Source organism: Copadichromis virginalis, linkage group LG3 (genome assembly GCF_057382275.1).
Source record: "Copadichromis virginalis isolate Kocher_CV1m ecotype Utaka linkage group LG3, C_Virginalis_male_GT1.1, whole genome shotgun sequence".
Classification (NCBI taxonomy): Eukaryota; Metazoa; Chordata; class Actinopteri; order Cichliformes; family Cichlidae; genus Copadichromis; species Copadichromis virginalis.
In genome coordinates, this window is record NC_140620.1 from 31,489,212 (window position 1) to 31,505,995 (window position 16,784).

The following is a 16,784-nucleotide window of genomic DNA, read 5'->3' on the forward strand; positions in this document are numbered from 1 at the left end:
TTAGCTGACCTTTTTGTTTCAACGCACCAAAAACAAAACATGCTGCAAAGTATGATGTCATCTCTCATTCAAAACTAACTCAATTTGAATGACATTTTCATAACGACCTTTTTGCCCCACCTCTCAAACAAGTTTCCACACGTTAAACACAGCAGCACGATAAAGTGGAAACGGCTGAGCAGCGAAACATCAGAGACAGAAAATTACACATCAGCTGCCCGTAAAAGACAGACATGGCCAGCAAATACACTCGCCTTGGTGAGTACATTTAAAAAGACTAATCTGTAACATAAATTTTATGTAAAGGGTAATAAAACTTGACACATGGTTCACAAATTGCCCAATATGAACTTCAGTTCTCAAAAGTTGAGTAAAAACTAGCACAGGCCAACAGATCTCTCTCTCTCTTTCATTAAAGCCTAGAGTCAGAAAGAACCTAGGGAAAGAAAATTAAAATAATTTATTAGGAAAATAATTGCTTTTGAATCAATGTCATCAACAGTTTCAAAGGCGTTTTGCTGTTTATCTGCTCAACGTTTGTTCCATTTACCAATAAACATTTAGCGCTCTGCAAGAGGAAGTGTAAGGAAACAAATACGTGTAAAACAATTATGAGTTGTTTTATTATTGCAATTTGCAATATGTATATATTGCTGCAATAAAGTATGTATCTATTTGAGAATTTCCCCTGTGGTTTGTGCAGCTTTCACACATTTAGCTTCTCGAATCACCAGCAGATTAATGCTCCATCCACTAAATCAACAAACCAAATTCCAAAAACGTTTGAAAATCGAACTAAAACCAGAATGCAATAATAAGCAATTCTCATGCAACAGGATTTTATTCACAGAACATAGAAATTTACAATATCTGTTTGCATTTTTTTTAATGGGAAAGTGGTGACAGTAGTCAAAGGGAAGATGGTGTGGAGTAGAGAGAGATAGGACCCAAATGCAGACGATAGAGACAAAGTGATGATGATAACAAAAGCCTTTATTCAGGGCTGTAAAAATGTTACAAATAAAAGTCAAGGACAGCTAGAAAGGAGCAAACAAAATCTATACTAGGAAAACTAAACATAAAACCTGAAACATAACTAGAAAGCCTGAGACATGGAAACACGGGGGGAAAGACCAGCAGAGAAAACATAGGGGAAGACACACAGCAGAACATGCAGGTGATCCAATACAGAACAAAGGGAAGCACACACTTTATGCACACACAGGGAAAGGAGGAAATGGTGGAGATGCAGGGAACGCAGCTGAGACTAATCAGATGAGACAAGACAGGGAGGAAACAAAACAGAATACACTGCTACAGGGCGTGGGACTGTCAAAGTAAAACAGGAAATAACACAAACATTGAACTAGGGGCACTAGATACAGCACAAGGAACACAAGGGAGGCACAGAAAACACCAAAACTATCAGGATCCTGGGTCTCTTGACTCAGTGTTATGAGTTCCTTGTGTCTTTATAATTTTGTATTGTGATTCATGTTTAAGATTCTCTTCGTTCATCTTAGTTTATTCCATAGTGTCTAGTGTTCTAGTTTAGAGTATTCAATAGGTCCCCCTTATATAGTTGCCCTCTGTGTGCCTGTGTTTATATTGTGGTGTTAGTTCTTGTGCCATGTTCCCAGTCCTTGTGTTCTGTGTTTTCTAATCCCGTCATGTGCTCCTCCATGTTCTCTTTCTCCCTCCATACTGTCTCGGTGTACTTCCTGTTTTATTTTGAAGGTCTGTGTCCTCTGTTAGTGTAGTCTGCTTTTGCGTCCTTGTCTCGTCAGGTCTGATTTCTCCCAGCTGTGTTCCCCTCCTGTGTTCCATTCCCTGATTGCACCTGTGTATCTTTAAGCCCTGTGTTCTCTCCTTCTTGTGGCTGGTCCGTCTATGTCGTCTCCCTAAGTGTCTTTCTAAACTTAAACAATTTTCTGGACTGCTGTGTTTCCCTTTATTTACTCAGTGATTTAATGTTTGGCCTGCACATGACAGAACAGAAAGTACACCTTCTATCTTCAGAATTTGAAATATGAAAGTATTAGCTTTAGTGAAAGGAAATGGTAAAATGTAACTTCATACACTTATTCTTCTTTTTTATACTAAGTTAATATACTGTGTTGTGTTGTTTGTTGCGTTGTGATGTGTCATATCGTGTCGTGTTGTGTTTTATGTAGTGCCGACGTAGGACAGTTTTTCCAATTTCATTGTACTACTGTACTATGTATGACTGTGCAATGACAATAAAGAGTTATTTTATCTTATCTTATGTTATCTTATGTTATCTTATCTTATACAATCATAAATAAAAGATGTTTTATATTTTTCAGCAGAGCAAGAGGTACCAGAGAAGGCAGAACTCAGGATTTTGCTTCTTGGAAAAACTGGAGTTGGAAAGAGTGCTTCAGGAAATACCATCTTAGGAAAAGGGAATGCTTTTAAATTGACATCATCAGAGTGTCAGAAGGAAACGGGAGAGTTTGGAGGTCAAAAACTGTCTGTAATTGATACTCCAGGTTTGTTTGACACCCATAAACCTGAAGAGGAGTTAACAGCAGAGATGGAGAGATCCATCTGCTTTGCTGCTCCTGGTCCTAATGTGTTCCTGGTTGTTATTCAGGCCAACAGATTCACAGAAGAACATCAAGAAACATTGAAAATAATGCAGAAGATGTTTGGAAAAAGGTCAGTATGTTCCACATTAGTCTTGTTCACCCATGGAGATGAGCTGAAGTCAAATGAAGACACCATAAAAGAATTAATCAGTAAAAATCCAGCTCTCAGTGACTTCATCAGTCAGTGTGGTGGAGGATACCATGTCTTTAACAACAGAGAAAAGGATCCCTCTCAGGTCAGAGAGCTGCTGGAGAAGATTAACACCATGGTTCAAAGAAATGCAGGAATATACTACACCATTGAAATGTTCAGAGAGGCTGACCTTAGGATTGTTCTTATTGGGAAAACTGGAGTTGGGAAGAGTGCATCAGGAAACACCATCTTAGGAGAAAAAGCTTTTAAATCCGCAGCAGGTTTTTCTGTAGTAACGTTAAAGTGTGAGAAGAAACCAGGTCTGTTTGATGGTCAAAAACTTGCTGTAATTGATACTCCAGGTTTATTTGACACCAGAAAAACTGATGAGGAGGTGAAGAGAGAGATCAGTAGCTGCATCCCCCTTTCTGCTCCTGGTCCTCATGTGTTCCTGGTTGTAATTCAGGCCAACAGATTCACAGAAGAAGAACAAGAAACTGTCAAAATCATCAAGAACATGTTTGGAGATCAGTCAGCAAGTTACACTATGGCCTTGTTCACCTGTGGAGACAATCTTGAGGCAGATGGAGTCACCATAAAAAAAATGATCAATAATAATCCAGTCATCTCTGACTTCATCAGTCAGTGTGGTGGAGGATATCATGTCTTTAACAACAGAGACAAGGATCCCTCTCAGGTCAGAGAGCTGCTGAAGAAAATCAACACAATGATTGAGAGAAATGGAGGAAGATACTACACTAATGAAATGTTCAGAGAAGCTCAGAGAGCCATGAACAAATCAGAAGCTGACATCAGGATTGTTCTTGTGGGGAAAACCAGAGTTGGGAAGAGTGCAGCAGGAAACATCATCTTAAAGGGAAAAGTATTTAGATCAACAGACTTCTCTTCCTCTGTAACATCAGTGTGTCAGAAGGAAACATGTCAGTTTGAAGGTAAAACAGTGGCTGTAGTTGATACTCCAGGTCTGTACAAAACTAAACTAACTAAAGAGGAGGTGAAGAGAGAGATTGTTAGATGCATGTCCTTTGCTGCTCCTGGTCTTCATGTGTTCCTGGTTGTGATCCAACCAAACAGATTCACCAAAGAAGAACAAAAAACTGTGAAAATCATTCAGAAGATCTTTGGTGAACAAGCAGCTGATTACACGATGGCCTTGGTAATCCATGAAGATGATGAGAATAAAGACACCATAGAAGAAGCAATCAAACATCCAGATCTCAAAGACTTTATCAGTCAGTGCCGTGGAGGATATCATGTTTTTAACAGCAGAAACAAGGATCCCTCTCAGGTCAGAGAGCTGCTGAAGAAAATCAAGACAATGACTGAGAGAAATGGAGGATTCTGCTTCACCACCAAAATGTTTGAAGAGGCAGAGAAAGCCATAAAAACAGAGATGGAACGACTTCAGAAAGAAAATCCAGAGATGACGGCCAAAGAAGCAAGATACAAAGCAGAAAGAAGGAATGAGTTTACCCTGGGGAACTGGGATGCTTTTTTTGCTGAAGCTGATACTGGTGCTAATGTTGGAGTTGCTGCTGGTGCTGGAGCTGGGGCTGGAGTTGCTGCTGGTATTGGTGCTGGAATTAGCATTGAAGTTGCATTTGGAGCTGGTGTTGGAGCTATAGGGGGTCCAGTGGGGGCTGCAGTAGGAGCGTTATTTGGAGCTTTAGTGGGACTTGCAGCTGGTTTCACAGTAAAATCTGTAACTTCGAAAAGAAAATTAAATGATTGTGTTACACAGTAACATTAAATGAAAAATTACATTTATCAGCAGCTTGTCAATTCTCCATTTACAAGAAAATAGATTTTTAAAAAAGTAATAGTAATAATTTTTGAGTATGTGCTGTTTAGATAGATGGACTAAAGCAGCGGTCCCCAACTCCCGGGCCTCGGGCCGGTACCGGTCCGTGAGTCGTTTGGTACCGGGCCGCAAGAGTTGAGGCTCAGGTGTGAAATGTATAGTTTTCAGGGTTTTTATCGGTTTTCAGCGTTATTTTGTTATCGCTTTTATCGTTAACTCAGTTTTTCTGGGTCTTTTCACGTGTGTTATGGATCGGTACCGGTACTAGTTTTATTTTGTTGTATTTATCCGCGACACCTTAAAGGCCGGTCCGTGAAAATATTGTCGGGCATAAACTGGTCCGCGGCGCAAAAAAGGTTGGGGACCGCTGGACTAAAGAACATAATATATGAGATGTAAAGAAGAAAGAAAGAAAGTTAAAGAAACAATATGTTTCTTTAGGACAGTTGAGTTGTTGTTGCAGTTGCTGCTCCACCTGCCACTGAAGCTGGTGTTGGAGTTGCAGTGAATCTTATTGCCACCGCTACAGTGACAAAGCCAGCATTTATTAAACACCGATGTTCACTATTTAGCAGTAACTTATAAAAGTCACATTATCATGAAGACAGAGTGTAATTGTAGTGTAACTATCTTTGCAATTCTTATTATTGTTAGTGATTTTTTAAATTAAATAATACATTTAATAACATCATGGTTTTTTATTAATTAATTGAATAGGACCATATTAATCACTACTGATTATTAGCTTGCTTATAATGATTGAAGTATATTAAATTCAACTCTAAACCAATCAGCTTGTCAGATTGTGTACAATGTATTTTGAAGCTGTGGTCTCACATATACTTTTATCTCTTAAATCATTAATTATGAATTAAATTAAATTTATTGATAACAGTTGTTTTTATTCTTGTCTTTTCTAACAAAAAAAAAAAACTGGAACAAACCAGTTTCCCATGAAAAGATTCACTGACATGTTTGAGCTGAGCAAATTGTGAAAGAACAGCAAACATTTATTTCATGTTTTCTCCACTGTGTCAAAAACATTTTTATTTGGTGATTATGGAACAAATTAAAAGGTTAACAGTCAAGTGAAAACAATCTGCACAGGCATTGTAAAACTGCATCAGCCATCATTATGAATCAGTTTGTTTGGTTTCATGCAGCACCACCTGCTGGATAAACTCTGACCTCCAGTTAAACTTCAAACGAAGTCAAAATATTTCTTTCAGCTCACACACTAAGTGTGTGATCATCTCTGCTGCTGAGTGATGTGAAATGGAAGACACTGAACGTGGATGGATTTTTTTAATCAACTGCTGCGGTTAAAATCAGCTCAAAAGTAATAAATTAATCAGAAACAATCTCAATGTTTTTGTGGGATTGTGTCATAAAAAAATCAGAGAAACTTGTTAATATGAGAATAAAGTGCAAAAAGACCTGAAGTTAAGGCTGGAACTGAAAACACACATTTATTAAAGAGAACTACAGCAATGTTTCAATCAGGGGTCTCAAACTCACATGAGCCGTGGGCCACTTCTGGCATCGTCATCTCATTGGAGGGCCACTTTACTGTTCAAGTAGTACAAACAAACAAACAAGAAAACACCCACTAATATTTCCTAAAATGTAGTATGTTCTTTTGTTTTTAAATGTCAAATATTGTACAACAAAACAAAACTGTAAACGTGAACGCATTTTTTTTTCTTAACTAACTGAAGCCTTTCACTGAACTACCAAATAAACTAACTGTTCCTCTCTTTCTGGCCAGACACGTGACAGCACTTCTGCTTTAATTTTGTTCATATTTAACTAAATAAAAATGCAGACATAAGTGTACACATTAGTTTTTACCTGCTAGTGAAAATTGTTTTCTTTCCAAATAAATCTGTCACTGAACTAACACAGCCGATCCCTCAACATGTTTGTACTCTCTTGTTACCTCCGACAGGTCCAAACCGTAGTAAAGGGACCTCTGGCTAATACTTTGGGTTCCGTGTTGGGCTCCTAGGCCGGAACTAGCTTTACTGTCTGGGTCAACTTTGCTAGCGAGAGACAGAGAAAGGGGGTTCCAACAGAACTTTACTGTTTCGGAGGAAAACACGAACACAATGTACAGTCGAGTCTTAACAGCTTACTTACAACTGGGCTCGTCAAGCACTTTTTTTGGCAGCAGTGGTTATTATTATATTTACATGCTTCCAGCTCCTGTTTCTGGTCAGTGACAACTCGTACTTTTTGACCTTCTTCCCTTCCTCCCTGACACTCACACAGACACACAACAGGTATGGCAGTCCATTCTCCCTGCAGCACGGACGACACTGCCCATGAGGCTACATTCATTACATCAGGGCTATAACAGATATATTTTTCACAGGCTGTTCTCCTTTACATCGCCTATATATAACAGAACCTGCTGTGCTGAATTAGGAGCGTAGTCCCTTTCCTTCATGTTGTAGTTTCAACACAGTGGGCAGCTCTTTTCATTTCCTGACTCCTCATGAAAAGGACAGAGGAGTGGTGTCAGCAGCATCTGCCAAATCAAAAAGTAGCGTTTTGCGGATCATACAACTCTTCTACTGGAAAAGATCCCTACATCACCTATACCCGAGGCATTATGTGACATGGCAGTTAAAAATCTATAAACATTACAAATGTTTATATGTTTATAAATGAAAAATTCGTAAAAAGGACAAATGGTAAATGGCCTGTATTTGTATAGCGCTTTACTTGTCCCTAAGGACCCCAAAGCGCTTTACACCATTGACTGTAGAAAACAGTCAATGGTCCCAACATCTATTGTACTTTGGAGTCACATCATCATGTACTTGAATGTTTGCTGGAGCTGTATTAAGGGAAACAAATTTTTACTAATTAGATAAGTAATTTACTTCTCGAGGTTTGGAGCTGGTTTTCACATGCAAGTGCTGCTATATTTAGTACTGTTTCACCACGTGGGACAATAAAGTTCCTTCTTATCTTAACACAGTCACATTAACAGATGAGGTTGATACACATTTCTATCTGAAGTGTATGAGTCCAATAGAAACAAGACACTGTAGGAGAATGGTGTTTTGAGCAAAGTCCCACAAAAATATTTAGATTATGACCCGATTTCTGTGCAGAAATGAGACTAAAACCCTGAAACTTAGTTAACTTCAGTTCTGCAGGTTTCAGCAGAAGAGGGCTCAGCTATAAACACGCAGGGTCAGGAGTGAGTGAAGAGCTATGGGTTTGTTTATTTTAAAGGGATTGTTGCTTCTTGGTTTTCAACATATAGATATAAAAGCATATCATTAGCAAACATTTGTTACTTACACTACAGGTACAAATTTCAGGTAAATCATTTATGTACAAACTGACCAACAAAAAACTTGAGGTACTCTGGCATTATTATAAAGTTTTTAGTGATATTTTATTAATTACTCACATGTTGTGATGAGAATAATGCAGAATTAAAAATTGAGCAGAAATAAGTGAAGCAGAGAGATGGCAACGTTGGAAAGACTGAGAGAAAAGACACCAGGGAGGGAGAGAGCTGTGAGCAGCATGGAAGAACTGATGAGGATGGTCAGACAGATGACTTCATATTCTTAAATTCATTCTGACATTTGATCACTTTGCTTAATTAGAGCTGAATGATGGTCAAACAAGATTAGAAACAAAGGATGACTCAAACGTGGCCAATGCTCTGGTGCTTAAACAAAACACTACACCTCTGACTGAGATGGACCCGTGCAGGTTCCCTGAGGAACTCCACACAGAACTTTACTTTGTTTCATACTCGACCTGTGCAGCTTTTAAATAAAATGTTCTGTTAAACTTTGTGTTTTCAGCCTCACGGGCTCTCCGTTGTCCTTACGTCTCCGGCCGTCTTCAACTTCACAGCCCCGATGTGTCCGGAGCGCCACCTTGAGGCCGCAGAGATCCTCGGTACCTGAACGCCTCACACTAGGCCATATTAGATTTAGTATAATAGAGACTGTGTGGAATGTCTACTTTATTTATCCAGCCAAACCAAAAGGTTTCCAGACTTCAATGAGCCAAATAAAATCACTCAGTTAGAAAAAAAGACAGAAATACACTGGAGAGGAACCTCCAACAACAACAGGGCACACAAACAGTGAAACATCAAACATCCAAGACAGTCAGCGGGACCTTAAATGCCTCCATTGAGAGACTTTTCAGTTATTTAAGAATATTGAAGGTATTCAAAAATAAGGTTTTTAAGGGATCTTTGTACCTTTTTAAAGAAGTCTAAAATAGAAAAAATCGAATTTTCTTTCTTTATTTTTTTGCAGTAGTAGCACTTTATTTCTTCAGCTATCAATAGAAAATATCCAAATTCACCAAAACTGCCATCACTCTTTAAAAATTGTGCAGTAACAGACTTTCTCTGTGCTATGTTCAGGTGCAGATATCCGGCAGGTGAAGAGGGAGGATGCGGGTGCCGTTCTGGCCGACACGCTGCGTCAGATTCTGTTTGACCTGCACGTGGAAGATGGACTGGGAGCTGTGGGATACACCAAAGACGACATCCCGGCACTAGTGAAAGGAACTATCCCTCAGGTGGGTCAGAGTCCCCCTTCATATGTGTACTCCTGGGTTAAACTGTGAATTTCTTGAGTCATCCCATATTTTTACATTAAGACATCAACCTCTCTCTTTTGATGTCACTTCTATCCCCAGTTTGCTTCCTTGTGACGATTATTCAAGACCTTAGTGCTTAGGGTGTGAGAGGTCCTGGGTTCACATCCTGGTCGAACTCAGAGGCTACTTGCTTTGTATGTTTTTCCTCAAAAACATGTGCAATTTGTTTTCTGGTTTGAATGTTAGAAGGGTATTAAACTGTCCAGACAGAGTGGAAGGCCCCGTAGTATTGTGTTTTCTCCCCATGTAATCTTTTAATGTGACCTTGTTATTCATAGACTTCTTTGATTCTTTGAATTAGCTGATTTCATATCTGCAAATGTGATGTAATGTGAGATAGTGAAGGACACAGGGTCAGGGTGGACCAGGCCTAAACCTGGTCCACCCTGACCCTGTGTCAGTGACCAAGCTGTCTCCCAGAGCGCACACGGTGGAGGATCTGAGTCGGCTCTTTGAGGGATCCATGAAGCTCTACTAAACTCAGCTGCAGTTCCTCACACAGCCACCAGAGGATGCCGTTCTGAGTCTAAAAACCCCTCACAGGCTCAAAATCGTTGACGTTTTTCGTTTGAGCTTTGATTAGAAGATTCTTAGGGATTATTATTGAGCTCATCCTTTAAATTCTTTGAAATGAGCACCGATTCAAACGTATTGAGCTTCTAACTGCTCATAACCATACTGCGTTCTAGTTTTAATTTGTGAAACTTTTAGAAAGCTGAGTGAAGTAATATTAAAGATATGGTAATTTTATGGAAATAATGAAGACAGAGTTTTGTTTTCTCACATTTAATCTGCTCCAACAGACAGATGAATTATTTGATAAAATCCTGCTTCAATATCAGAAAGTATCAGGTGTGTTTTAGATGTAACATTTTAAGGTTTCTGCTGCAGAAACTCCAATTCTGATGAGTTGCTCAGTCTGGTATAGTTCAAATAAAGAAGCTCAGCACTTTGAGCATGTTTTTCTGGTTGTTTTCTGATTTGTTTATTTTTTATTACAAGATCAAATTGTATGCATTTATTTCATATGTTTCACAATCCCGAGCCTACAATAGTACAGAGAAAACCCTAACATTTAAAGAACCTCCTGTGAGTAAGCACTTGGTGACAGTGGGAAGGAAAAACTCCATTTTAAAAGGACAAGACCTCCAGCAGAACCATGTGCAGTGAGGTGCAGTCATCTGCTGGTTGGGGATGAGGGGAGGAAGACACTCCTTCACATTTACACAAATGATACATATTTGATGTTTTAATAATTTAACAAGTTAATATTTTTTTTCCACTGATGGATTGATTGTTTTGCCAACTTGCCAAATTATTTTGCTTGCTTGCCTAACTATTGACTGATGCCAGTTAGTTTAATTAATATTTGTTGATCTGATTACTTGTGTCTATTTAAATGGTAAATGGCCTGTATTTATATAGCGCTTTACTAGTCCCTAAGGACCCCAAAGCGCTTTACACTACATTCAGTCACCCACCCATTCACACACACATTCACACACTGATGATGGCAAGCTACATTGTAGCCACAGCCACCCTGGGGCGCACTGACAGAGGCTGCTCTCTTTGATATTTAATCAAAGAGAGCAGCTTTAAACACAACATGTTAAAGTCTGAATTCTCACAAAAGGTGACTGAAACGCAGTTGATTGAAGAATGAGTTTGTCAGCATGAAGCTGCTGGTGTTTGATTGGTCGCTGTCAAAGCTGCTCATTAAAAGCACAGCGTTTTTCTGACCTGATTAGATTGTCTGGTTGTTTAGTCTCAAATTCTAGTTTATCATGTTTTCCTGTAAAGCTTCTTTCTTAGAAACCTTGATGTCAGCTTCTCACACTTCTCTCCAGAGGTTTGTTTTGGTTGTTTAGTCTCTTTCTCTGCCTTCAGTGAATTATAATTTTCCATAAAACCTTTCAAATATGTGTACTCCTGTGTTAAACTGAGTTTCTTGAGTCATCCCATATGTTTTTTCATTAAGACATTAACCACTTTTTTTTTAATGTCACTTCTATCTCCAGTTTGCTTCCTTGTGATGATTATTCACGGCCTTAGTATGACTATAAACAGTGATCTACCTGCTTGGCCTTTTTCCTCAGACTCCAGTTTCAGGCATCTTTCCTTGAAAGTTTGATAGATCTGGAGCCGTTCATTAACCACGTCAATTTGATTTTGTAGGTTCTCGTCTTTTTTATGGTGCAAATCAGCTCAGTGTTTCTTCACACAGGGGCGCACTTCTTAAAATGTAATGTGCAGCATTACATACAAGTGATGGAGCTGGAAGAACGTGTGTTTGGTATTGAGTCAGTTTGAAATCAGATTCATAGAATTTGTTACAACATCTAGGCTCACCTAGTAATCGTAAGGTTGTGATTTGGCGCTATATAAATTTGAATTGAATTGAATTGAGTTTAAACCAACCAATTATGGATTGTGTCAAGACTTCGAGTGCAGAAAGAACAGATTTCTAAAGGCACCACTGATGCTCTGTTTGACACAAATGACAAGACAACACTATCAAAGGACAAAGGGGGACGGACGAGGCAAAGAAGAAAAAATGTTTCAGTGTTTGTTCAACCTGTCTTTTTAACTTTTTCTGTTTCCTTCTGACCTGTTTGCCTCACATTTCTGCCACGTTTCCACAGATACAAACAGTTCAGAAGGATAAAGATGAAACTATACAATTGAAAAGCAGAACATCAGCAGAGACAGAAAATCACACATCAACTGCCCGTAAAAGACAGACATGGCCAGGAAATACAAACACCTTGGTAAGTACATTTAAAAAGACTAATCTATAACATTAATTTTATATAAGAATAAAAAAAAAATGCAAACACTCGGTTTAGCTATTATTTTTGTTTATGTCCTTGTTGGATCTCTTCCTCTAACAATTTGTCTTCATTATTAACATAACAATGTTTTTCTCAGCATTTGGTACAATCTGAACAAAGAGGAAATATAGGCATCAAAAATTCCTGTCAAACAATTTTGAGTTGCTTCATTGCTGCAATATGTAAAATGTATCTATGCAAAAACTTCCCCCTGTGGTTTGTACAGCTTGCACACGTTTAGTGACTGGAAAGTGGAAGTGACTTCTCTGGTGGGGAAGGAGCTTGGATTAGTGCGTGAGGTTGAGAGGTACTGGCTAGTCAGGCTGACCTCAACACACGGTCTTGGGCTCTAGCACCAGTCTCCTGGAGAGGGGCTGGACTCTGTCTCAGTCTGGAGTTGCCCTTGGTGAGAAGCGGCGGGCTGGGGTGGATATCCTAGTATCCCCTCGGCTTACTGCCTGTACATTGGGGTTTCTCCCGGTGGACGAGAGGGTTTTTTCCCTGCGCCTTTGGGTTGGGAAACAGATCCTGATTGTCGTCTGTGTCATGGTCCGGGTGAGTGCTGTGTTTTCTTGCGTGTCAGTAAATCCATCACTGGGCAGAGTCACCACACCCCTCGTTTGTGGCACTTGTGTGTAATTTGTTGGGAGGCTCTTAAGACCAGCGTTCTCAAACATTCCTTGTTGGAACGTCAGCTAACCCGCGTTAGTGAGAGTCATAGCTCGGTAAACCCTGTTTTTGTCACGCTAACCCTGTCTACTTGCCTCTGCAGCTTCACAGTGGATTGGATCTTGCTGCCTGTAACCACTCACTCCCCGTCGCTGGCCTGCTACTATTCTCGGCGCTATTCGCCTGCCTCCCTGCCCTACACTTCACAGTGAGTGTACACGAACCTGTTTAGCCTCACTCGGACCACTAATCCCCTCCTAGCCTCGCCGTCAACCCAGACAAGTAAGTCTGTGGTCGTGTCCAAATTCATGGGCTGCATCCTCAGAAGGTCGGGTAGGCCGGAAGTAAACGGCCGTGAAATTGGACGGTCTAGCCTTCAGATTAGCGTCACCGCTGTCTCCGTGGAGTTTAATAACTCAGCCGTCTGCTCCTTGCTATCTAAAATATAACAGGACACTGGCGTAAATTCTCGGGTGCTGGAGCATGCTCCACCTTGGTACTCTGTCATCCTACTGGTTATCCATGAAGGCCATAATAGGTGGCAGTCTAATGCCACACTAAGTAAGGGATCCTCTATGCTCAACTTCAGCGGCCTTTAGTAACATGTTCATATTTTATAGATAGGGTGCACCTCATGATAATCCCTTTCTCAAGCTTGTGCTAATACTAAAGTAATTTTCCTTGTAGAGACTTTCAGGCTAAAATTGCCGTAATAGTCGAGAATGAAGTTCTTGAACCTCCTTGGGATATGGGAACGAGTCAGTGCCTCTTCGACTAGCTTATTGTGTATGGACCCATAGGCATTTATGATACCCTGTCACCTTTGGGACTGCTCCTAGACTAAGGTGTCAATATAGGTGTTGTTAATCAGTTTCAGCTACACTAATATTAATGAAATTTAATAACAGGTGCACTAAAGGGATAACAGTTAGACTTGCAAACAGGAATGATGGCGACCACTGACATTTTTCCCTCCTATGGTGTGAATTCCTAGAGTCTTCTCACCTGATCTAGATCCAATAGAACATGTCTGTGACGTTATGTTTCGGTCCATCTGATGCTGCCAGGTTGCACCTCAGACTGTCCAGGATCTAAGCTTTCATTGTGAAGTACACTTCCTTAATATCATCTGTAAGATCTTAAAGTTATAATTGGTGAGGACAAAAACAGTTTTCAAAAGGTTGTGATCACTCGAGTACTGTAACGTATAAGAATGCCTCATTTTATCAGCTCAAAACATTTCTATGTAAAAAGAGCTGTAAATAAAGAAAACTAAGTATGTTTGCATGTTTGGTTTCTCCCCTTATATATGAAATCATGATTTAATAAGTGAAATTTGTATTTATTCAGATTAACTTTGACTGGGACTAAAATACTTTTTAAAAAGAAATATTCTCTTATTTGCAGAACACTTGAAGATTATCTTGCTGGGAAAATCTGGAAATGGGAAAAGCAGCTTGGCCAACACCATATTTGGAGAGATGGTGTTTGAGATGGGTCATGCTGCAAACCCTGGAACAAGTCAGTGTAGAGAAGCTACCAGATTGGTGAATGGAACATCTGTCTCTATAATTGACGATCGCACGTCTGAAGAGGATCTGAGGAATGAGATTACAAGGAGTGTCGTAGAGTGTTCTCCTGGACCTCACGCTTTTCTTATTTTACTGAAACTGGAGAGATTCACAGATCCTGAGAATGAGGAGAATGAGGTTATTACCAATATCATAGTCTTCATAGTCTTCTATCATAGTCTTTTTCTGAAGAAGCTTTCAGGTATGCTGTGCTTGCCTGTGACGATCTTCCTGAAAGAATGCAGATTGAAAAGTTTTGCAGGGGCAACAACCGTCTACGTGAGTTGTTAGAGAGATGCGGTGGGCGCTGCCATGTCTTTGATAACAAATACTGGAACAACCCACAGCATGAATACAGAAACAACCAGCTACAGAGGGAAAACCTGCTCAACACAATAAGAGATGGTGAGGAACAATGGCAGAGGCTGTTACACAAATGAGATGCTGCAAGAAGTGGAGAAGGCAATACAACAACAGCAAGAGCATTATCTATGAAGCGCCTTGAGGCGACTTTTGTTGTGATTTGGCGCTATATAAATAAAATTGAATTGAATTGAGCATTAGATCGTCATCAACAAACATGTCACAGGAAGAAATCAGAGAGGAGGCAGAGAACAGAGTCTACAATATTCTCAAGATGGCTGCTGGTGTTACCACAGGGCTGTTGTTGGGAGCACTGCTTGGTGTGCCGGGAATGATTGCAAACGTTGTTAAAATGCCGAGGACTTTGAAAATACCAGTGAAAATACCAGCAAGTGCCGTAGTGACAGGAGTGGCAACACAGGGAGAACTTCCAACGACTGGTGTTAAATTGGATACAGTTGCACAGCTTGCTGCTACTGCAGGAGCAATAGGTGGAGGTTCCATAGGATATCGTGAAGCTGATAAAGCAGATTCAATAATAGAGGCAGTTGTAAACACAGCTGAGGCTCTTGGTGTACTAGCTGTAGAAGCAGGAAGAACTCTCACAAACCCTAAAACAGAATGTGTTAATCATTTAGAAAAAGATGAACACATTTCAAGACACGTGCAATGCTCTAAACTCCTTATCATCATTTTATTACCATTTTAAAGTGTCACATTTGAACAGCACATATCTGTATTCATTCTTGATTACTTTGTTTGGCTAAGGCAAGTCTTGCTTGGTTGCTTGTGAATTTCACTTGTTGTTTTGTGATAAATGTTCTGTGATAATCCTTAATAATACATTTGTAATAATTCATGCTGCTGGGTGTGGGTTTAAATTGGTTTCATTTTTCAGTACATGTGTACAATAAATTTCCCCAGTCCTCTAATCAACGTCTGTGTATATAGAGCCCTTCATCCTGACATCCTTTTGTCTTCCATTATTCCTGTTTTCTCCCCCAGTGTGACTTCAGTTTGTATCCATGGACTTTATTTTGTCAGCAACAGAAAACAAAGTTTTGCCTTTGGTTTAATTCTGTCCCTGGAGTCATCAGTACATTAATACAGTAGCTCTCAGATACTGGAGTACCTGGAGAGAACCTGGGGAGACATTAACATTGCATTTTCAATCACTGGTTAGTGGCCAGTTACATTGCTAGTATAAATATTAGCTGTCATCTGAGCATCCCTCCATCGATCACCTGTTTCTGTGCACATCCAGATCAAACTCGGGTTTCTGATCACCTGACCTTCCCAGCTGTCACAGGTAGGAGTCACGTGTCCCTGTTGTCCTAATTGGCCATATTCTTGTTGACTGATGCTCCTCATGTCTTTGTATAGATCACCTGCGGATCGTTTCGTCTGAAGCCTTCTCTCCATCGATTGCTGGTATGTGTTTATTGTGTGACGTATGTTTAATTATTTTACCTGGTAGTAAACAGTATTCATAGGTTGGAGCTACAGAAGCCTCCTATTGGCCACTTTGTTTGAAAATCGGGCAGCACTTTTTGATCAGTATGTAACTTTGATTTGTCAAGATTGTTATTATTTTTTTCCCAGGGCTACATTACAGAAGCGCTGCTTTGACTTTCCCTTCTTTCGTTCGGGTTTCCTTCTGCCCATTTCAGTAACTGGTGTTAAAGAATAAATATATATTCTTAGTGCTTATTTTCTGATTATATTGTTTTATCCATTTTAATAATAAAGGCCTGTATAAAAGAAGGCCAGCTTTTACTCACAAACCAAGTTCTCAGCCAGACTAGAAATACAGGAAGTGCAGAGCTGCAGAGGCAATATATTAAGAACAGGAAACCAGACAGAAAAAGCCTAACTAAGTAACACACACACACACACACACACATCAAGTCAGGCCAGAAAGAGTTGTTTTGATCTAAACTATGTGTGACGTGCTAATGACCAAAATAACACCTATATGATACACATTTTTGGCTTCTAATGCTAGAAATCTGCAACTGGCTTTGGGCTGTGCACGGCTCTCTCTTCCGGAAGATGAATAAATGAATAATTTTAAATTGACAACTGAGTCGGGTTTTTATCTGTCAGTAAAAGAATATAAAGATCCAGATTTAATAT

At 39.7% G+C, this 16,784-nt stretch overlaps 1 protein-coding gene and 1 pseudogene across 1 annotated transcript; both read left to right on the forward strand.

Annotated features, from left to right (window-relative positions):
• The first annotated feature begins 202 nt into the window (after window positions 1–202).
• Window positions 203–5,437, forward strand: LOC146714069 (GTPase IMAP family member 8-like). The gene is made up of 2 exons (XM_085450673.1): window positions 203–258; window positions 2,328–5,437. Exons 1-2 carry the CDS (start codon window positions 234–236, stop codon window positions 4,508–4,510), a joined length of 2,208 nt encoding a protein of 735 aa, XP_085306799.1. The 5' UTR covers window positions 203–233; the 3' UTR covers window positions 4,511–5,437.
• A 6,520-nt stretch (window positions 5,438–11,957) lies between these two features.
• Window positions 11,958–14,780, forward strand: LOC146714070 (GTPase IMAP family member 4-like; annotated as a pseudogene).
• Window positions 14,781–16,784: the final 2,004 nt, after the last annotated feature.